At 34.4% G+C, this 24,500-nt stretch overlaps 1 protein-coding gene across 1 annotated transcript in view; it reads left to right on the top strand.

Annotated features, from left to right (window-relative positions):
* Positions 1–24,500, top strand: part of LOC147064221 (cytoplasmic dynein 2 heavy chain 1-like) — a 28,611-nt gene that overhangs the window by 3,482 nt on the left and 629 nt on the right. The window contains exons 4-16 of the mRNA XM_085959270.1: positions 980–1,154; positions 1,414–1,545; positions 1,781–1,980; positions 4,382–4,487; positions 4,725–4,847; positions 6,298–6,467; positions 7,666–7,801; positions 8,928–9,041; positions 9,427–9,640; positions 15,230–15,456; positions 15,580–15,808; positions 22,744–22,985; positions 23,070–23,253. Coding sequence (XP_085815396.1) covers positions 980–1,154; positions 1,414–1,545; positions 1,781–1,980; positions 4,382–4,487; positions 4,725–4,847; positions 6,298–6,467; positions 7,666–7,801; positions 8,928–9,041; positions 9,427–9,640; positions 15,230–15,456; positions 15,580–15,808; positions 22,744–22,985; positions 23,070–23,081 — 2,080 coding nt within the window. The 3' untranslated portion in view covers positions 23,082–23,253. The remainder of the gene's footprint in view (positions 1–979; positions 1,155–1,413; positions 1,546–1,780; positions 1,981–4,381; positions 4,488–4,724; positions 4,848–6,297; positions 6,468–7,665; positions 7,802–8,927; positions 9,042–9,426; positions 9,641–15,229; positions 15,457–15,579; positions 15,809–22,743; positions 22,986–23,069; positions 23,254–24,500) is intronic.

The raw sequence follows: 24,500 nt of genomic DNA, 5'->3' as shown, positions 1-24,500 counted from the left end.
AGCTAATATATGTATGTGAAACATGAATCTTTTTGTAAGAGAAATCTTAAATCTTGGAAATGTGTGTGTTTGGCTTAACACGAAACATTATGTACTAATACTGAGAAGAATGACTCACATGTATAGGCTGATGGAACCCTTCATCAGCATTACTTCGGTTGGAGGTGCGGACATCATGGGACATATTTATTGACAACACATATTTTTGATTTATAATTCTGCGCAGAATAGCAATTTATTCAGACTAACACATGGGTAAACAATGATAATTTTACAATAGAGGTTACATCGAAGATCTTTATATTAGACATGTTATTATTACGGGTCCAATGCCGCGGCACAATTAATTTCTACGGCGCCGGCATTTAAAGGGTGGGTTTGTTTTTGTCACATTTCACAGTATTCACTCGTCGTTTCACTGGAGAACTTTTATTTATTACGATCTTGCGTGGTAGGGGTTATACGAATATTTATTAACACGGGAATAATAGACCGAATAAGACTTGGGCGTCCACCATGTCACGGACAAACAGGAAGTTGTTTTTGTCGACTTCACTGCCGAATCGATACTAACTTCTTATATTTACCTAGGGTTTGCCCTTTGCAAAAGGCCGCTTACGAAATGTTATTTGTAATATTGTTTCAATGCAGACCTTGTCAACATTTAGTCAGGGGTGTTTTGATGTTTTTAGATTACTGATTTGGAATTTGGAACGTTATCGCGCCAGGGTATTTTCATTTGATGACAGTATCTATGCAAGATCATCAAGAGTATGCAATGTGATAGAGGTCGCCGAGCTGATAAAATGGCAACAGGCTGGACGTGTCGCCCCACGCACTGTTTACCTAATGTACCATAAAACCCGTTTGATTGATGAACTCATCAAGTTTGTTGGAAGTATAAAGCGGCCAAGAACTAGACACTAAGAAGATCGACTCTGGCTAATGGCGTTTATCTATAAGTATAATATTGTTTTAGTGAAGAAGAATGCTGCTTCAAAGAAGTGATTCAATCGTGGACGGTTGGAAGTCATGTCTTGGAGGAGTGGAACACCTACGCCGTCCCGTATTTTCAACAAAACATGGCCAAAGTGCAAGAATGGACTGCCGGGAATGCATCGGAATTTGTCATCCCCTGCCATATTGTTTCACTGGTAAATGCCAAATTGATTTTTATTTTATAAACATTAATAATAATTGTAAAGTGTCATATAAAAGAAAATTAAGACACAAAAAGTTACTTTATAATAATATGTAGCTTCAATTGCTACCAGATAGTGTGTTTACGCACTTAAAAAGCCTACTTATTAATATAAATATGACTATGCATACGGAACTAAAACAAAATGTCTATGTAATAATAATTATGTCCTTTCTAAAAATATTGAAAAATGGTTATCTCGTTCATGATAGGTTCGGCAAGTGTTATCATTTCTGAATGAATATCAGGCGAACAGAAGCGCGGAAGAGCAGATAGCTGAAGCTCTGGCCAAAGGATTGACCTGCGTCGTGAGACAAGAGGCTGCTGAATCAATTCTAGAACAGGTGCCATATTATTTGGATTATACAGTGACCATTTTATGCCATGTTACAATCCTTTAAACCTAGATCTAGATAGTAACATTTTTTTCACTTGGATTCCTCCAATCGGCTTAATATTGTCAGATAATTTCGGAGAACAAATACAGAGAATTTTTTAAAGTCAAGTTTTAGTCAATATTTTAATTGGTGTATGTATTTTCCAATACTAATGTTTTTGATGTAATATTCTATTGTTTAGATCTCCCAGTGGACTGGAATTTCATCTCATACACTTCTTTGGAATGACAAGTCTCTCTTGGACTCAGGTTGGGATAACACAGACGATTCAGGCTCTCTGCTATTCAGCAATAGGATCCAAGAGACTTTAAAGATTGCAAAAATGTGGATGGAGAATGGACAGCATTTCATGATTGTGGGACCTCCGGCATCCGGTAAAAGGTACTTTAATCACCGATATAATAATGTATTACTTCTTAGGGTCTAAGGTTCTAACGGTTCTTAAGACAACAATGTGGCTTTTTTCGATTGAATATTGATATTGCTTTAGGGGCAGAATATAGAATGTTGGAAGAGCAAGATTGTCCCTAGTTTGAGGTGATTGGCGTGGCGTGGTAATTAAATAAAAATACTGATTTTAGACTATTCAAGTAAATTGAGATCGAGAATATATTGCCGTATAAATAATATATTTCTAGAAGAAAATATTATGTAACGATTAGATCAGTGGTTTCCAAACTTTATGTTACTACGCCTCCCTTTCAAAAAAATTTAATCCTGGCGCCTCCCCCCTTTATTTTATTAAATAATACAGACACATTTTTAAATAGTCAACAATGTACCTACCAATTACTAATACAAAAATGAAAAAAAAACTCATCCTGGAGCGGGCCCCCAGGCCAGGATCTTTGACGGGCCCACCTACCTATCGTTGAGGTTAAGGGTAGTGTGGTGCTCTAATGTAGTGTTTCCTAAATTATATACGGGAGTTATCATTTAAGTATATCAATCATTATATAGGTATCACATCAAATTGCAACGCACAACTTTATATTTAAAATATTTGATAGCCCCGAAACAAAGCAGCGCCTTTTTTTTACTATTAATAAAATAATGTGAAAAGTGCATTAGCAAAGTAACCAAGAATTCAGCAAATAAATTTTTGTTTGCTTCAATACATCTGGCGCAGAAGTCATTTAAAAGTGTTTCCATGTGGCAAACGTTCCTAAACAAATTTGCCTCAAATTTCAACATTATGATTTGACCCTTTTATTTCATTTTTTCACGAGATAGCCAGTGAGCGTCACAATAGGACAGAAGTGAGGTATTATAAAATTAGTCTTCATATTTTCAGACAGGTTTGCAAACAACCTTTTATAGGACTGTTTTTTATGTAGTTTATAACTAGCGGCCGTTTTATAACTGCAAACCTGTGGCTACATTAATTAAACTTTTCGCGCCTCCCGGTTTGGAAATCGCTGGATTAGATAATGCAAGATAGGTGATTACAGTTCACAGCGCGACGAGAGAATGAATTCCCAATATGGCATCGCTGCACTCTCGAAGTGTTTGTACACACATTCCAGTCTGTTGCCTGCATTCCTTACCATATAAGGTAATGTCTGAGTGCATCAGTCCCTATAATATGGCAATGCATGCTGTTCGAAGGCTTTTTTTTGTGTGTTGAATTGTTGACAGCCACATTGCCATATCTAAAATTACAATTTTTTCGTGACATTAGGTAAATATTTTTTAATGGCAAAAATACATAAATTGAAAGATTATAAAACTACAGTTAATAATATATCCTTTAAGGGCGGACGTGCTCACGTGCATTTGAACATGTACCGTTTAAAAAAAAAGATTTTTTTTTCAGTTAGGTACATGTTCAAACACGCGCGTTAACATGTTCTTACTCCCTACTTCAGTTTTAGTTTGTCAATTTATGGCTACGGCCGAATGTTGTAGCTTAACCACTGGGGAATGCCAAAAGAAATGGTGTATTTCAAATTATCCTTATTCTTAGGTCAATAATTATTATAAAGCAATCATTATTCGTAGGATGTTTATCACACTTGAATGGTCAAAGACATAGCTTATAATCAGTATATTTAGAATTATCTTCAATTGTGTTAATCTTACCCATTTTTTGAATAATAAAATGCCTAATTCTTGTCAAATTTGGGATCACAGATTATCAATATAATTTTTTATCGTAAATATTTCACTATAATAATGTCAAGATAAATTATACTGATGGTTTTATAAATGCGTTTAAAAATTAATAAATGTAAAAAATCTTAACACCACTGCACATTTATGTACTGAAATATGACTATATTCTAAGACATTAGAGCGAGAGGTTTAAAAGAATACTATTTTATGTAATAAAAATACTTAATGCAGTCATCAAATGTTTAAAATAAATATAAAGGATAATAAGGCTTCAAAATTATATAAATAGATTATCTACAACGTTTAAGGAATGTCCAGGATCATGCTTTGAAAATAGAATAAAAGCTCCATTTTGACCTACGCTGAGCATGTCCCCCCTTAAATAATTTGATGGTAGATTTATTATGGTTTAATTGAACATACCGCGAATACTGTAACCCTAGCATTCTGACCATATTTTTTTAATGATAACAATAACGTAAAACACACTCATGTTGACTGTCATTATTTATTCATATTTACAAATATTATACACCATCAACAGCCGATTGGAATACGTTTTCGTTGATAATCGGTACTCGATACAATTCGGCTTGAGGTTAAGCATCACTTAAGGTTTAAAAGGGTACAATACGTTACAAAATGATTTATTTCTCTTCCTCCTCAGCCTCCTTTTAGAGCACCTATTGAAGGAAGCAAGAGACTCCACCGTTATCAATCTTCAATGTACGCCAGTGTTCAATCAACAGCACATTATTCAAGCTCTTAAACAGGTAAAATTTCGACAATCTTTCTAGTATCGTCGTTGATTTGACTAACAGCTCTGATCATATTTTTTTTAAATGGAGAATATTATATAGCGGGTTAAAACTGGCATATATACAATTGCCACCATTAGTAATTCAGTACTAACAATCATTATACATGATCTTAATTGGTAGAAATATCATTTTGTAATAGGTCATGATTGAAATATTTAATCGATTTACTGGTTGTTATTTTTTCATTAGAAATCCGCTCTCGGTTCCGGGGGCAGTAAGTCAGGTGGCCGTGTAATTCTGGTTGTGAGATCTCTCCAGCGAGCTGCTTCTGACAAGTGGAATACCAGCCTGGTGCAATCCTTCCTTCTTCAGGTAGTACCTACATTAATATCAGTTGTCTCCAAAAATATTGTTAACACTATTTTTCGTTTACATTGTTTACTTAGCTACAGAAGTCAGTTTCTTGAGATGCGAAGTCCGCCGTGACATTATGAGAAATACTGATGCCTGATTGGTTAGAAAGGCAGTCCTAGAATAAAATTCTTATATGGTTTATTTTCCCTACCCTTTTTAAAGAAGTTTCATTTATGCATGTAACCCTCGTTCACCGCGACCCCAGTGAGTGCGAATTCATTATATCGCGATCGATTTTTAATAATATTTTTTTGTCCCACGCTTATTTTGACATGTGCCATAATGATTAGAGTCACGTGAGTATGATCAGATTATTTATCAACAAATTTTACATAATATGTGCAGACGTGACAAGTAAATTTTTTGCAATGCAACAAAATGAATGTTATTTTTTCAGTTTATTTTTATTTTATTTATGAGGTTTATTTTGTTATTTATTTCATTTATTCAAATTCAAATTTATTTATTTTACATAATAATAATAAACATAACAAATTATAAGTTCTAAGCGTTCACGACATGACATAAAATAAGTGTTTTCAAACAATTTTTCAAATAAAAATACTGGGCAATGTGAGTTAATAATACAATAAGCAATAAAATAAGAAAATAAATAAAATAAAATTTAAAGTACATGGAAGTACACAGAGTAAACTATAGGTTGATAGACCCTATCTTAAAAACTTATTAAACAACATCCACCTAAATTCAAATCAGGTAAGTGGAATATATTAATATCCGAAGCGATTTGATTAAACATAGTTAGTAGTTACCTCCCAATTGGCATTACTAATGGCAGTTTAGTTCTGCACCTAGGCAGAATAAACAATGGATGCCCTCGATTCCTAAGATAATTATCAGAGACACACAAGCCGACACCCTCAAGAATGGCAGAGTTTCTATTTACACCGCGTATAAGTCGGAAAAAATTGTAGCTAAATAAAGATCCCTTCTAAATTTTAAGCTACAGTATGTAAGCATACCTAAAAGAAAGTCAGTCAGATAGAGCCACGGATAATATCCATACAGCCGAAGGTAAAGGAGTCTCAAAATTTCTTCTGGATCCTCTCCACCATAAGGTCGTACTTCAACTGATGCGGGGCCCAAACAATAGACCCACTCTCAAGTCTGCTTCTAACTAAGAAGTTATAAAGAATTTTTAATACCGTACATACGAAAAGACCTGGGAAGTACACAAGACAAAGCCCAACATTTTTAGCGCCTTTTTGACGTTTATCTAACGTTTAGTGGTCATATGGATACCATTTAGTGTATTATTAAAGTGTTTTCATATTTTATATTTTTTTTCTTCGTGACTATATGCAAAATATATCCCCTGCGATTAACAGGGGCTACCTGTGCTTCTGCATGCTATGCATACATACTCAATTTTTTACTTTAATTTCAGTTAATTCAATATGGTGGATTTTGGGAGAATGCTGAAAGCGTAGGGAGTGAAGGAGGAATGCGTTGGCTCACTCTAAGATCTTTTCTTCTCATCGTAACGGCTACCACTGAAGACAGCTCATTTAAACCATGTCCTCGTTTTACAAATTCAATGCGACTGGCAACACTCTCGTAAGAACATTATTACCTATTGAAATACTTGAAAAGGAAGTTAAGTCTAAAATCACTAGGTACTTTTTCAGATCGAGGTTGTATGGGAACTCCCATGTTTCTGTGTATTATATTTTATTGATTCAGTGATGTTGATTCCAGTTGCGACGAGTGACTTTTGGAAGTAGGTAGGCTATAGGGGTCACAGTGCATTGATAGGTATTTGTCTGTCATACTAAATGGGACTTAAGAAGATAATAATATGATTCACACTAATGTCAACGTAAAGTAATATCATATAATTAAGACAAAAGATGGTGATAGTTTTTAGTTAGTATTTTTTAGATAGTAGTTAATTAGTACCAAAATACTGAAGAAAAAACCATAAAATTCAAAAGTGTAGAAAAAACTTTTTTGAAATGATCAGATTTTTTATTACTTGCTTATGATGAAAAACCTTCAACTTTAGTGCAATTTTCCGATCTATTACGATAATTTTCCGGTAGATGTCAAAATTACAGTAACATCTATCATCAAAAAATATAACCAACGCTCAGTCGATTGCAAGGCAGTCGAATTGCACAAGTGTATCAATAAACACCCATTAAAACAGTTCTGTTTATTAATTAATTATTTATCCACATATTATGAAAACCTAAAGTTAGTAGTGGAACAACTATAAGATATCCTATACAAAAAAATATGATATATTTGCGTACAGATTATTACAGCCTTTGAATGCACAAGTATTGGTGGTAAATTGACACAGCACATCTGTAGGTAGATATATTCTGACAACTATTACATTATCATATTACATATCGATGCCTCTGTTGGTCTGGTACTGATTTTATAAAAAAATATTTTTATTAAAGTTAGGCTTTTAGTAATCGCCTAGCAAGGAGTCTTCGCCACTGGTTTATTGAACTTATACCTTTTCAGCTTTACACATAATGTAGATGCATTATCGTTAATTTTACATATTATTCAAATCATTATTTTAAATTTTCCGACTACTCCTGTTTTATTTTGCACACTGATGAATCCACCAGTATAAGTTGTCCGCTGAGTGAGGGTGCCACATGCTAACATTTGACATATCATTCAATATTTTTTATACTGTGATAAGCTTAGTTCTAAATTCGGACACATGACAGTTATGATGGTATATTATCTAATAGGTATAGTGTATTCATTCTGTAATTTTTTTATGTTGCAGGCAACCTGACGAGAAAGAATTGTCTCTCATCTGCGATTTAAATTTGGGACAGGCATTGAAGCATTTTACAAAAACAAGCAAAGAAACCCAAAAAGTCCAAGAAATAAGCTCCGCTATGTTTGCGTTTTATAACGAAGTAAGATAATTTAACCTATATGACTATTTTACCACGTTTTTATTAGCTCGTATTCTTGTTTGTACGGTACAGATTTTTTCTTGTTTGTTCAAGATTTTTAACTAACTTCCCGACTAGCTAGACATTTGAAACTTTTAGAATATATCAGAACACGACGACAATGTTTAATACTCTTGGCCATCTTTAAGCTGAATTGAATTCATTTTCAGTTAATTCTGTTTTGTATGTTTCGGAAAAAATTTGTTAAAAGTAATATTTACTACTCACTATTATTGGTTGCTAAGTGGGTCCTAGCAACTAAGTTATTAATATATACGTGCGTTACTATGGAAATCAATATGAAATGTCAAAATGACATTTCTGTATTCTATAATATTTATTCAGTATTTCTATCAAGTACAATAAAAAGTTTTTATTAATACATAGAATTGTCAAGTTATATGATTCAACCATTCAAAAAATGGGCAAGATTAACACATTTGAAGATAATTCTGAAGACACTGACTATTATAAGCTATGTCTTTGACCATTCAAATGTGATAAACATCCGACGAATAATGATTGTTTTATAATAATTATTAAACTAAGAATAAGGTAGTATTTTTTTGAAATACGCCATTTCTTTTGGAATTTCCCAGTGGTTAAGCTACAACATACGGCGGTAGCCATATCCGCGTGTTTGAACATGTACTTAACCGTAAAAAAAAATCTTTTTTTTTAAACGGTACATGTTCAAACACGCGCGTTAACATGATCTTACTCCCTACTTTAGATATAGTTTGTCAATTTATGGCTACGGCCGTATGTTGTAGCTTAACCACTGGGAAATGCCAAAAGAAATGGCGTATTTCAAAACGATACTACCTTATTCTTAGTTTAATAATTATTATAAAACAATCATTATTCGTCGGATGTTTATCACCCTTAATGTGGAGATAAGGTTATTATTATTGAAGGCAGTATAGTTATGTAGATCTTGTATTAAATGTACTCACTATTTCCATTTATTGCAATTTTTAGCAGGTAAGGTTAATATTGTAATATTTCCTATGCAATATATATTTTTATTTTCATTTTGTGTGCAATCAGTACAATTGAAATTGAATTAATTAATATTGTATTTCAGATTTGCAGTACATTCGTTTTAGAAATCCACTACAAATGGACTCCGAGAGATTTAACATTATGGTGCAGCAATTTGAAACTATACAAAATTACCGATTTTGGTGATATCCTCAATGTAAGAAACATCCCTGCATCTTGTAATTCGTAATTCGAATTTTACTACCATTGATATTTAAAAATTGGTTATAGGCGCCGAAGATGACCGAATGGCCATTTATCTTCTTTTTTTTTGGCGGAAACAGTTTATCCCATGTAGACAATTACATTAAATACTTTTTTCTGTCGGGGGAGATGCATTTCGGTTCAATAATTGTTAATTTAAAGTTTGATATTTTCATACATTTTGAGGAGACATCATTATCACACACTAACGTTAGGTTAGGTTAGTTTTGGTTTGGTCTAAGTCATGCGGTTATCTGTGGCACCATTACCTAAAAATTTACATAATTACATTGCAATGTTTTAAATGAATATATTATTTCTCATTTTCTGTTTTTAAGGTTATATATGAGGAAGCGACATGCATTTTTAAAGATCGACTCGTGTCAATAGATGAGAGGAGAGTTTTTGATTCGATATCGTTCAAATATCTTGGAATCAACTCCATGCAGGATCGATGCTTTATCCCGAAACTGACCGATAAAGGATTTTATATGGAATCAATAGGCTCCAGTGAATGGGGAGTCATGATAAATAAAATTATCAACCATTGCAGTAAGAGAACTTTTCTGTTCATTTGTTTTATTTATTAGAAGTGTGTTACTAAACAGAATGGACGAGATGATGAGATAGTTTTGTATCAACATTGTAATAAATAAAAAGTAAATTATCATTTGCTTCTACATAGGGTTGAGGTTAGTCATTCACCCAACCCATCGGAATCTGGATCAAATACACGGTGGAAAACTAAATTTAAGTAATCAAAACTGCATCCATGGTACGAATGCACATAATTTGACGATGGCAACTCAGCTCAACTCACCCATTTAATGTAAAAAAAGTAATAAAAATTAAGCTAGTACAATAACCCATTAAAAGATTTTACGGTAAAATATATTATTATAATTTTAATAAATTTTATATGAGGTTGTCAACTTTTTCTCTGTGTGTACATTCCTTAAGAATATACTTTTATTATTATGTCACTTTGTTACTACATTTCATTTTGCTTTCGGTACATAGGTTTGTCCTAAAAACTATCTAATATACGATGTAACTTCGATTTTACGTGGCTGTAATTCATATTACCAGCTTTTGTGTATAGTTCTTGCAGTCCCATTTCATTTTAATATATTTGATACCCGGTTTTACGTTTGTATTTCCCCCAATTTACGTCTGAAATACATATTCAAAATTCAAAATGAATATTAACGTGCAAACATGTTTAACCTGGCACTCGCGGCCTATTGTAGTATGACGAATTCACTCTCCGCAGTGACGGTTTTTGTTTAATTTAACTTCTGTGTTTCATAATAAAAATGGCAATAAAAAATGAGTTTTATGGCTCTTTAGGCGCCTAGACATGTTCAGATTATTTTACAACATTAAAAAACCGTAATAAATCAGTCATAATGTCAAAAATATCCGAAGAAATTAATTCTATACAAAGACTCACCATTTATAAGATTTCCGCCATTTTGTTTTATGTATATGGAGCACTGCAAGGCTTGCATTTTGTTATTCGTGATAGAAACACTTCACAAATGGTAATAAAATCACACATAATGTTTTTTCCCTGAGTAGGGTCGTAAAAATAGCACAATAATTTTAGACTAAACAAACTTTTAGGCAGACACTTAAACAGCTATTAAATATTATTACTGAGTTACATATTTATTTTTACTTTACACATTTAAAATTGTTTTGAAGAGTGGTAGATTTTATAACACGGACTGAGACATAAAGCCACATTGCAAATACAACACATATATCTAGATAGAGATTTTTTTTTTATTAATTTTTGAATTTCCGCACACATGACAGCGTCTTCTGGGCTTTTTATTATTTGCCGTGGGCGGAATGTGTTGCGGCAAATGATCTGTTAAAGTTCTAGGCAACAACCTCAATGGATTTTCACTAGTCGATGGTCTGGGTTGTGGAGTTTTCGTGATTTTCACAGCGTACTTAGCAACTAATTGTTTTATCACGACTAACTGAAATTCTCCTAAAGTTTTTTTACTACCAGTAACAGATTTATACATATAGAACGCATTTAATAAATAGAGGTCAATCATGTGAAATGCTACTTTTTTGTACCATTTCACAGATTTCCTCATGCACGACAAGCTGCTGAGCATCATGTCAGCCTTGTCGACAGTCCCCATATTTTTATTATACTCTAAGATGCACTTTGGCTTCATAATGGGTTCTCCGGTTCTAAAATTAGTTTTACCGGTTGGACCGAAGGAGTCATCGTGCATGGTTGTAAGCATGTGGACATCTCTTCTGTCACACCATTTGAGAGCCAACAATGGGCTGTTTGACTTTACCTCTGTCTCCCCCTTTTTCAGCTTTTTGAAGCATGGCATTTCTTTGCGATTCTTACGTACAGTCCCACAAGCATTGGTTTTATTTTCATGGAGGTGTTTGAATAACTGTGGACCGGTGTACCAGTTATCGCACCACAACGAATGCCCTTTGCCCAGATACTCGGTCAGCAGCGTTGTCACAACAGCTCCGGAAATTCCAAAGTTTTGGCTATCCACTATGTCTGTCCCGTCACCACAATAAATAATAAAATCTAAAATATAACCCGTCATAACGTCACACAGCACGAACATTTTGATACCGAAACGATGACGCTTCGATGGAATGAATTGTTTAAAAATAAGTCTCCCTTTAAAAACAAAAATGCTCTCATCGATACAGAGATTTTGATGCGGAATCATCGTGTCTTTGAAAATTTTGCGTGTATGCTCTAAAAGTAACCTAATTTTATTTAGTCTATCTGAGGTAACACTTGTTGGATCGGAAAAATGGAGCATTTGGAGCAATAACTCATATCGGTCTCTAGGCATCGTCTGACCGAAAATGGGTGCACTTAAAAAACAATCCGTACTCCAGTGTTCTTCTAGTGACAAATGTTTGTTTCGTGTCATGAGCATTGACACCGCAAAAAATGCATATAATTCTGATACAGTTGTATCGATCCAATTATGAGAACGTGATTTTGGTCCAAGTTCTTGAGTGTTATACTGGTAGTGGAAAAAAATGTTTGTTTGTTGGACTACCTTCAACATTATATCACGGCTTAAAAAATGTTCAAAAAAAAGACACTCAGGCGAAGTCTCAGTCAAATCGCTGTTTGCTATGCCGGATTGAAAATCATCAAACTCATATACGATCGGAACATGGGGTCCAGATGTCCATGTTCTCAAGTGTTCAATTGGCTCTTCTGATATATCTACATCACTGAGGTCAGATGGTTCCAATTCTTCTTCAGACATTTCGTAATCGGAGTCCAATTCCTCACTTAAACCAGCCATATTGAAGTTTGAAAAAAGTTCTCAACCAAACACTCACACGATAACAAAGGTAAAATAGTCCAAAAAAATATAGTCAAAACACTTTATAACAGTTTAATACACATGAATGGTATAGTTAAAAACACATAAACAATAACACAGACAAAATATTATAATAAAATTCACACAATACAATAGATCGCGTAAAATACGTAATATTTTGTACGGAAAAACGACAAGAGCGATTCCTTGCACAGTCCTCTCACAACAGTGATATTACGCATACTGCGCAAACGCAGTAAAGTGGCACGATGTTTCAAACCAAAATTAAATGAGCGTAGATTGACGGCCTGTCGAAGGCATGTCAAACATCTTAGTTTTAGTATTGTAACACAATTTATTTGACAATATTACATATATGTCACCGTTGGTAATGAAATAAGGCAAATTATGGTAGAGATTTCAAAATCATGCGTCATGTATATTCTACATAATCGACCGGCGCATTTTTGCGTACAACATTGGCGACAGAAGCGCTGTAGCCCCGTAGTTTTGCGAAATTTCGCGTACTACACTCGTGACAGAAGCGGGCGCCGGGTTAAACATTTCTTTTTATAGACACGTCTTCAGTGTCCAAGGACTAGTTTACATAACGCAATTGATTACTTTAACCAGTTTGATCACACGATATTGTGTCAATTCCTGTTTTGGGTTGAACGTTACAGACGCTTATTGTTGACATTTTTCGTTCATATATTGTTTACGTTTTGTTTGTTGATTTGTGTTGTGTTTTTTGTGCATACTAGTATTGATGATGTACAACACGGAAACCTCGAAATAAATTTGTAATATCGAAAAAGTTTTATATAAACAAGTCAAAAATATGCACTAAACCAGTTTAAATATGATTTTTTAATAATACAGTACACTCTCAGTAATCCGCCGCTCGATTATCCGACAACTACTATAATCGGCCGTTATTTTTACTAGTTGAAAGCACAAAATCAAGCTCTATAATTCGCCGGTATTTGATTATCAAATTCAGTCGTCCGCCGCGTACAAATATACAACGCAGATGAGTCGGGTTTATTTTGGAAACTTTTCCTTCGTAAAACGTACGTTCATCGCGAAGAAAGTAATGTACCAGGGAGGAAAGTGCCCAAGGACCACATCACAATTATGCCGTGCTCTAATGCAACTGGGACACACAAACTGAAGATTTTGGTCATAGGGAAAGCCAGGAATCCTAAGCCATTCAAGATATCTGCCTCACTGAACAACTGGTTGTGTCAAGTGGTTTACTGATTTTTATTTATTGACTAGCTGAAGTATCCGGCTTCACACAGGGTCGCTCGTTGATACATTTATTTTAGATATTTAAAAAATAATTAATAGTAATTATTTTTTTTATATTAAAATATCTGTGTAATACAATATGGCAATATGAAAATAATTCTAATAAGAGTAAAGGTCAAACAAAAGAACACTAAATTAAAATTGAATCCAAAATATGCAAACGTTATAAATAGTATTAATATGTCGTAAAATATTCAAAATTGGATGGAACAAACAAACAAACTTTGTATTTTATATAATACTAATTCAGAAACCTTTGCGGGCGTGCGCACAACAACTCACGCAATACGCAAGAACGCATACGAATAGAAGAAGATGGTTGTACTAATTCAGAAACCTTCGCGGATGTGAGCACAACAACTTTACTGACGAAAGTTTCATCGCAATCGGATGAATGGGATAGGAACCATACGAATAAAAGAAGATAGAATGAAGAAGAAGAAGAAGAAGATGGTTGTACTAATTCAGAAACCTTTACGGGTGTGGGCACAACAACTGACGTAAGTTTCATTGCAATCGGATGATTGGTATAGGAACCATACAAATAAAAGAAGATAGAATGAAGAAGAAGAAGAAGATGGTTGTACTAATTCAGAAACCTTTGCGGGCATGCGCACAACAACTCACCAAAGTTTCATCGCAATTGGATGAATGGTATAGGAACCATACGAATAAAAGAAGATAGAATGAAGAAGAAGAAGAAGCAGGATAAATCTGAAATTTGAGACTCCCACCATGCACTCCGGCTCGTCGGCCTCTGCCTACCCTCCAAATTTTGTCGAAATCAGACTGCGTGTGTGGATTTGTATAAAGAAAAACCGACACGATGGTACAAACAAATAAATTTTCGAAATTATTGTATAGATTATAAATAAAACTGTAATTTGCTAGCACAAATTTCTCAAAAAAAACAATTTTTACGAAATACCTGTTTTCATTTTTACCATATTTTGTATGTATGCACTATAATCCGCCGCTTTCACTAAATGGACACTTGTCTGGTTTTTGGGGTGGCGGATTACTGAGAGAGTACTGTAAATCAATTAAATTTTTTAAGTTTTATTTTTGTCAGTGCCTGTAAAACACACAAAATCGAGGTTTCACTGTATTTAAATCCCAAATTGAACTCAATCCAATTCATTGTGTTCGCTTGGTTGATAGAGATGGCATTAGTGTAAATTTTATTTTTGTATGAAACCTTGCCTGCTAGATTGCAAGATTGGGAAAACTGCATGAGCTGTGTTGTGTATACACAGCACTAACCTATTCGATATTGGCAATTGTTCATGGAATCAAGCAAATTCGCTGTCCAGTGATTGACGATACTGATTTATATTTTGTGTTGAAATTGGGAACAGTCGATCTTAGTGAACAACCCCTCATTTTGTCAATTTTAGAAGTAATAACAGGGTAATAATTACTAGTAATGTGGGAAATCTTAACTGAATATAATAAATAAAAAAATGTAACAACACTTTTAAAGATACTGAAGCAGAGGTAGGCGGCGCTTTTGGGGAGGCGGGAGCAGAAGATTGCGAGGAAATGCGGCGATTGTGTTGTGTTGTCGGCAGAAGTTGCGGCAACGGCGTGGCTCTGGCAGGCTCCGCGGGAGTAGGGAGGCGTGCTGCCGTCAAAATAGCGGCCGACACCCTTTCCGCCACTTTGTTTACTATGGCAACACCTCAACACTTCAACGTTCAGATCAAAAATGTAAGTTACTATTTTAGATGACATGTAAATTGTACGTATTACAAAAGATGGGCCGTATAGCATTGAGATCAAAAAATTATATTAGTTAGATATATTAAGTTAATATGCATTACACCATTTCAGATATTATCAGGCTGCGGTTGTGACTCCATATCTACATTGTTAGTTTTGGAAGAAGGTGCAGCCAGCGACAATAATGTTCTCGGCTGCGTGGAAGCCATTCTCACGGGGGGTCTCACATCTGGCGGAGGGGCGTACCACCTTCCACTATCTCCCAGAGAACTTGAAGCCTTCGTTTCACAAATGAAAACCACTGGGGGCGAACCGAGAACTGTGGAGGGATTCGTGAATAGTAAGTTGGTTTACATCGAGTCATGATAAGAAGGAGAAATGCAGAGGGCTGTAGTGATGATGATGTGTGCCGGAAGGTCTTCGTCAAATCAAACGAATGTAGAATTTAAATCTTTCCACTGTAGGGATTTTATTTTGATACATATAAAAAGCGCAATTCATATAATTACGCAATGAGTAACGCGTAGAGAAAATTAAGAATTAAAAAAAAGAGGTCGAAGGTCACAGCATATCTCCACCCGTCATCACTGACTCACCCCCAACGTAGCTATATTTACGACAGCGACACCACATTCATGACTGGATACCACTTTATGCCAAATATGCCAATCAATGAACGGCTTTGATTGCCTTACGAAATGTCAATAACTATTTGTTCATCAAATTTATGAGAATTTGCTAAAAGCCTGTCCTATATAATAAAATCAAGGATAGACACACATTTTTGGAATTTTGTAATTCAAATATAATATCCATAATATTATCTATGGCATGGCCGAGCGGTAACTTGTCAGCTTATAAAATTGTGGGACTCGTGTCTGGCAAATTCACAATTGTTTTGTTCAATATTATGTGTTTGCACCAAGTGGCTAACACCCATTTCTTGTAGAAACATAAATCTGTTAGGAAACCTTTTTTGAAGGAACAAATAAAAGAAAAATGTAAATTAAGGTATTGAAAAATAATTTTTTTTTTTGTTGAGACATTATTTAGACAGGTATAATTTTTTTTTTTTTTTTGCCATTTCTACAGGAACCAAACAGTGTAATTACCTGGCTCGCGTAAATTTGCAACCTCATATAGAATCATAAATCGCTGCATCCAGAGAATGTCTTGTAACCATCATCGCACGGTTTATAAATTTCTGAATCTTGGATATTGAGTTGCGGTCACGATAGAATAACGGTTTGGGGTGTGGTTGTTGTGTGTGCAACGCTTGCAAGTGTTTGTCAAGTTTCTGATGGTGGGCTTCCTTGGAAGTTCATAGAATAAAACTTCGCATTTCTTGCAGTTGACGCCTTTAGTAATGTGGGTGCAGTCGCACTGTAAAGCACAAACGTATTGTACTCTAGCGTCAAAAATAAAAATAAATTGTGGACGGAACCGACATAGTCCGTTCAGCATACACTAAAGAAAATAGTGTTGCCAATAACGAAATCAGGTATTTTCTTTATAAATTTTTCAAGAGTTAGTTGAATACACAGAAAAGAAAAATAAATAGAACTCTGATCCAAGGTCCTGCAAACGCTGCAAATTGAAGCAGGATTTTAGAAGTGTGCGTTAATAGGGTGGACGGACAAAAAATGACCTTCACAGCGCACACAGAGCCGCATCATTGATGTCTACTTTTTATTAGAAATATTTCATACGATACAATATAATATTATAAATACATATTACTAATATTGGTGTTTTAACGCGTTTTTTAAATTAACATACTTTTCACACACAGTTATGAATATACTTTATAGAAATTGAAAAAAGGATATTAATTGTATTTTGTAGTACCTAAGTATATTTCTATGTTTGTACATTGTACAGAATAATTATGAAAAATATTAAATATAATTATTAAAACCTCATCAAACTTATAAGTGACATAATACGAGTATATAAGATTAAGTAATAACAAGATAAGTACATAAATATTCACATACAAAGGTAATTCTAAATAGGCATAATATTAATCGCATTTATAATTATATATTAACAGAAAATATCATTATATAACATATAAATCAAATATCAAGTTTTTTGACTATTCTGTCGCATGTATAATGGAAGATCTCTCTAAACATGGCATCATCACTTCCCTTCCGAATAAATATGGGTAGGTACAAAAAGAAATTTTAAATAATTGCTTACTTGATGACAAAACGGTATCTAAATACACTACATTAACGGTGAGCAATAATTAACAACTGAAACATTTAATGACTTGATTTTATTTTTTTTATTTTATAATTAAAATGAATATTGACAGTAAATAAATGCACATTTACCTATGCATATTGCATATGCAACAATAAATCATTATGATAAACGAAAACAGTTATCCCTAATTGATTATTATAAATATTGTCTAATATTCCCTGTCTGAAATGCGGCCCTGTTATTCAAACAAAATACACGCATTATATGCATTACAGTGGTGTGCGTCGCACTCGTCAATAACGTTTAACATTGTTTGTGCGTGAACGTCAAATGCCATGCAGAAAATAAATTTTAATGCATGTTACGATATTGACATAAATATTCAAAATAACAATAAAAATATGCTTACTTGTGAAATGTAGTTGCACTATTTGTTTTATTTTTCATATTTGTATCATTACCACAACTTTTTACTGAGCAGATTGCTATTTTCAATTTTAAATGAACATAAAACCGACAGTAGTTGTCAGGGCAACGCACAAGTTTAGAATAACGTTTTATTAACACGCGTTTAATGTTATCCTTACCCGAGATCGGTTGCCTGCGTAGCCTTACCAGTTGGGTATTTCAGTTCCCATTATTTCTGAGTTCCCTGGTTGAATACCACCCTTTTTTCTTTTCTCAATAAAGAGTTCTATAACAGCTGTATCTTTATCAATTGCGACTGCATGGAAGTGCACGGTTTTTGCATTATATAGTATTGTTGTAATATTGCATAGTTGCCAAAATAATATGGTAGCGATATGTATACGCAATAGATTTTTGAGGAATGCGTTGAACTGTTGGAAGTATACCATAGAATAACGGTAGGATTGGTTAACTACTTTTGATAATAATGTCAGACAATGAAAGTAAAATTTGACCCATGAGCGAGATAAACTGCCCCGTGCATTCTAGCCCCGTTTAAGTATTTCGAAGATATTTTTTTCTTTATCACCAGCAAGTAGGACGTTCAAACAAAAAAAAGAACCTTTATCGAATGTTTGACCAACCAATTGCGTTATAATATAAATATTAGCTCATAATTTTACTATGACATTTCACTATAATTTCAGATTCACCCATAGTTAATTACATACAAGATTCTATAAATATTGCCAAAATAAGTCTTGGATACTTCAATTCATGGGATTGGATCTTCTTCTTCTTCTTCTTCTTTCTCCCTGTCACGATTCAGCATTGGGGGATAGGGCAAGCACGAGTTTGCGCCACTTCCCTTGGTCCATCGCCAACTCTCGCACCTCCCGCCAGGGTGCGAAGTGTCGCACTCTCTGGCGGCATCCGGAACACATGTCCCAGCCACTTAAAGTGTTTCTTTGTGATTACCTCAATCACCGAAGGCTGCTGTGTCGTACTAATGTACCCCTAAGATTCGGCGGAGACATCGATTCTTAAAGCTCAAAAGCCGAGACCTTTGAAGCTTAGTAAGACGCCATGTCTCACAGCCATACAGGAGCACAGGTAGCACGCACGCGTTAAGCAATTGGATAGCATATAATTATATTCGACTTCAATTTGACATTTTTGATTTTAGCATTACAACTAGGGATCCCGAGCTATTCTCAATACATATGAATCCCGGGATTGATAAACATAATCCCGGGATTTCGGGATTGATTTTTTTATCAATTTTTATGGAAAATAAAATAAAAGCGAAAATATAACAGAAAAAATACTTTTAATAAAAAATAACTACATTAGAAATAAACTGAATTTGAATGAAGTTTGATTTATACCCATGTGTAGGTTGCCGATTCATTTTATTTTTTCACATAAATTATTAAAAATGAGAAAGATTGGAAAGAGCAATGCTTCGCACTTTTAACAAAGTAATTCCACCATGATATCATACGTTTTACGGCAGTTTCATATTTGGCTGACTAATTAGATTTATGAAGCGGAAAGGCCATAAGTACGCCATGATTATTTGCTTTACTATTTTAAATCTCGCTAATCCATTCATTATGTCTTTACTATCAGAAACAGCAATCTCATATTAAATTCACATTATTATTTATATTACAATAATATTTACTCCATTAAACTTATGTATTTTCAATATTGAACGTATACAATATTAACAATAAATGTCTTAAATAGTATAAATTATACTAGATTTATTTTTGACCGATTTTATCAATGTTATTTGTAAATATAAAAATTTTATATTAACAATGGAAAAAAATGCCAATCCCGGGACCAGTCCCGGGATCCCGGGATTGTCGAATTGTAATCCCGAAATCCCGGGATCAGAATTTTGGCTCGGGATTGGATTCCCTAATTACAACTGACCATAAGGCCCGATGACAGTTGTTTAGTAATATACGTAAAACAATTACAAACACCCAGGCTTTGAGAAAAACAAATAAATAATATGTAATGACCTCACTGGGAATCAATCTCTGGAGCCCCCGGATGAAGGGCCAGCGTCTTACACACTGAACTACAAGGGCCGCCTCTCATCTCATCTCATATATATCTCACATATAAAATTTTGTTTTAAATACATAATATGAAAAGATACTCCCTCGTCAATTTCATATTGGCAGCTAAAAGCAATTCATTAACCATTATTTTTAAGATGAATAATCTGTAATTAGATTAGATTAGATTATGTAAACAAAGCAACAGACTTCAAACCTGAACATGAGCCGCCATTTTGTTTTGGGGTACTGCCAATAGAAGAAGACAATAATGAACTCATTAACAATACATCATCATCATCATCATCAGCCTGAATCTATCCACTGCTGGATGAAGGCCTCTTCAAGTTGCTTCCACTTCTCTCGGTCCTGTGCATTACGTTGCCACGTACTTCCGCAGAACTTTATCATTTCATCGATCCAGCGGCCTCTAGGTCTACCTTGTGGACGTTTTGTACTTCTTGGATACCACTGGATGACTAGATTTGTCCAACGATTATCTCTTCTTCGAGCTCTGTGTCCAGCCCATCTCCATTTAACGCTTTTAATAAACTCTATTACATCGCAAACCCTTGTCTGCTTCCTTATCCACTCATTCCTCTTTTTGTCCTTTCGCGTTATGCCCAGCATGCACCTCTCCATACCACGTTGTGCTACTCTAAGTTTCTGGATCTCTCTTTTACTTAGGGTCCATGTTTCACACGCATATGTCATCACGGGAAGCACACACTGGTTGAACACTTTGCGCTTTAGGCACAGTGGAAGGTCACTTTTGAAGACATTATTCAGGCGGCCAAAAGCACTCCAGCCTAGCTTTACTCTGCGAACAATTTCATCAAATATACATCCATCTATAGATACTTGTTGTCCCAGATAGATGTAGCTTTTCACCTGTTCGAGCTGAGTGCCATTGGTGAGGATCTCTTTTTGGCCTGCAAAGCAGTTGAACATGACTTTCGTCTTTGTTACATTTATTTTCAAACCTACTTTGTTGCTTACTTCAGCGAGTTCCTGCATTCTGCTTTGGAGGTCTTCTGAGTCTTGCGAGAAAATTACTATGTCATCGGCAAAGCGCAGATGACTCAGGTATTCTCCATTTATGGGGATCCCTTTGTCATTCCAGTCAAGTTGCCTGAATAAGTCTTCAAGGGTAGCTGTAAATAGTTTAGGTGAGATTGTATCACCTTGTCGGACTCCTTTGCTGATAGGAAATCTGCGCGATGGTTTATGGAGATTTACAGATGCTGTTGCGCTACTGTATATATTATTGAAAATATTTATATAGCGTCCAGGGATTCCTTGTTTTCTGAGTGCATCGAGTATTGAACATTTCTTTATCGAATCAAACGCCTTCTCATAGTCTATAAAACCCATGCATAGTGGCAGTTTGTATTCCTGGTACCGCTCTATGATTTCTCTGACGACTTGGATATGGTCCATAGTGCTGTATCCTCCTCTAAATCCGGCTTGTTCCCTCTCATTAACAATACAACCACACATAATCATTTGATTCTAGAATCTAACTGCATTCAAAATCTCTAATAACGAATTGCATATAAGACTTCTTCTATCTAGAGTCCAAATTCTTTGACCTAGATGTGTCATCCAAAATTTGAATTAGGAGAATGACAGATGAGAATGAGGGTGTTGTGGCTAAACAGGACCCGGGTGGCAAAATATCCGAAAGTCATTCTATTATAATGATATTATTTATGATATTTAAATATTAAATAATCGGTTTATGATATCTGCAATATGAATAAATATTTATATTGACAGTCATAGATTGTAATTATTATAATTATCTATAAAAAACTGTGTCAATCATAGTTCATCTCATTCAAACCGCAGCAAACAACTGGTATGTCATTGGCCACAGTGCGTGATGCAGGTGCTAGCCACTATGTATAGCATGAAGTCATCCAGATAGTCAGAATGGATCTTGTAAAACCATCAAATAAATCTTTTGCATGCTTGCGAAATTTTTTTTTTCCGACTATGTCCGATCCTAATAGGATCATATGGGCCTCCACAGAGTAGAGGTTTGTATTAACAGATTTTGTTTTTTACGAGAAATGGATGTCAGTCACTTGCTCAACCTATTAGGTCCATACCCTAACAGACACAAATTGAAAAACAATATGTGTACTTGCCAGACCCAGGATTCGAACCTGGGACCCACGGCGTTATAGTCCAACGGTTAAGCCACGCGGCTACCATGGGTGTGAAATATTCCCCATTATTTTAAGGAACCACCACAATATATTATAATAATATGTTGTAAAATTGAATTAACAATTATTTTTTCAGTGCGGAATGCGAATAACAGCAATGCTATTTTCATTTGTTTGGTTCATTTGTCATCATCGAAAATGTAAAATTATATATTATGTATAAGATATAGGTATATATTTCTTTTTTTGAGTAAATCATGACAGTTTTTCATCACAGACCATTGAGATTCACTTCTATCCCCTTCGATTCCTAGTTTCCTGAGAAATTCAAGCATTTCTGCATCTTCTGAACCTCAGGTGTGGATAGTCCATGTCAGTATAATAGTATAAATTTTTGTTTACAGATGTCCGTAAACACTTGGGAATAATATTTCTTTTGGACGTGAAAGACACGAATTTGAAAAGCCTGTTAGAGTCATACCGCTTGTTATATCAGCGGTGCCATTTCATCTGGATGGCCAAATGGTCGGACGTCACATTACGAGAGATGCCGCTCTCGGTCGCCAAAAGGTATCGTCGCTTGTTAGAATTATCCCATATCAAAATGCACCATGCACCTTTTGTACAGCCGCCATTTTTCACTGAGGTAATCATTTTTTTCTTATATGCACAATACAAAATGTAAATAAATAAATTCGTTGAACAAGTAATGAAGAAAGTATCTTTGTAGGTTGATGATTGAAAATGAAATTGGCTTAAACACGATACCGGTGGATCACATATTTGACATCTTCTCGTCGATTTCGGATGGTGAATTATCAACACCGTACCGCTATGTGATGTTGCTCAAAACATACTTCAATATCTATCAAGAACGTAAGCACTTACTGGAGGAAAAGCGAATAAGATTAACGGTACCGTTTTAAACTACTTATGTTTTTTTATAATTTTCTTTTACTAGCTCTATAATCCATGAAGAGATTTCTTAAGGGCGGACATGCTCAGTGTAGGTCAAAATGGAGCTTTTATTGCATTTTCAAAGCATGATCCTGGACATTCCTTAAACGTTGTCGATAATCTATTCATATAATTTTGAAGCCTTATTATCTTTTGTATTTATTTTAAACATTTGATGACTGCATAAAGTATTTTTATTACATAAAATAGTATTCTTTTAAACCTCTCGCTCTAATTTTTTAGAATATAGTCACATTTCAGTACATGCATGTGCAGTGGTGTTAAGATTTTTTACATTTATTAAGTTTTAAACGCATTTATAAAACCATTAGTATAATTTATGTCGACATTATTATAGTGAAATATTTATGATAAAAAATTATATTGATAATCTCTGTGATCCCAAATTTGACAAGAATTAGGCATTTTATTATTCAAAAAATCGGCAAGATTAACACATTTGAAGATAATTTTAAAGATACTAATTATAAGCTATGTCTTTGACCATTCAAGTGTAATAAACATCCTACGAATAATGATTGCTTTATAATAATTATTGACCTAAGAATAAGGTAGTGTTTTTTTGAAATACGCCATTTCTTTTGGCATTCCCCAGTGGTTAAGCTACAACATACGGCCGTAGCCATAAATTGACAAACTATAATTGAAGTAGGGAGTAAAATGATGTTAACGCGCGTGTTTGAACATGTACCGTTTAAAAAAAAAAAAAATTTTCAGTTAGTTCTTTCAATTCATTTCATTTTTCAAATTATTTCATCAAGAAAAATGACTACTATGACTAATGTTTATGACAGAACTGCGAATGTCATGAATTGATATACGCTATTTTGCCATTTATCGGTTGTCATGAATAGAGAAAAAAAATGTAAACAAACATGCTGCATATAAGAAAATGTGTATATAGTTAGATACAGGTGACACCTGTCAGTAGAGACGCATAAGTTTCCACCGAAATAACAGCTGAAAAGCTTATAGTTACCTTGGAAGCGTTTGAAATATGTTGAGTATTGATTACGAAGGACTAGCAGTATAAAATACGTCTTATATTATTTTCACTGTGACACCTAGAACGTAAACAGACACCATATTGATAAAATACGAATTTTATTGCCATGTTAATAAAAATATATATGAATCCAGTATACCTCTATCTTACAAGGTATACTGTATCCGCAATGTCTCA

The sequence above is a fragment of the Rhyacophila brunnea genome, unplaced genomic scaffold (genome assembly GCF_057557595.1).
Source record: "Rhyacophila brunnea isolate RB1 unplaced genomic scaffold, BYU_Rbru_1.0 scaffold_8, whole genome shotgun sequence".
Taxonomy (NCBI): Eukaryota; Metazoa; Arthropoda; class Insecta; order Trichoptera; family Rhyacophilidae; genus Rhyacophila; species Rhyacophila brunnea.
This window is presented reverse-complemented; position numbering and strand designations above follow the sequence as displayed.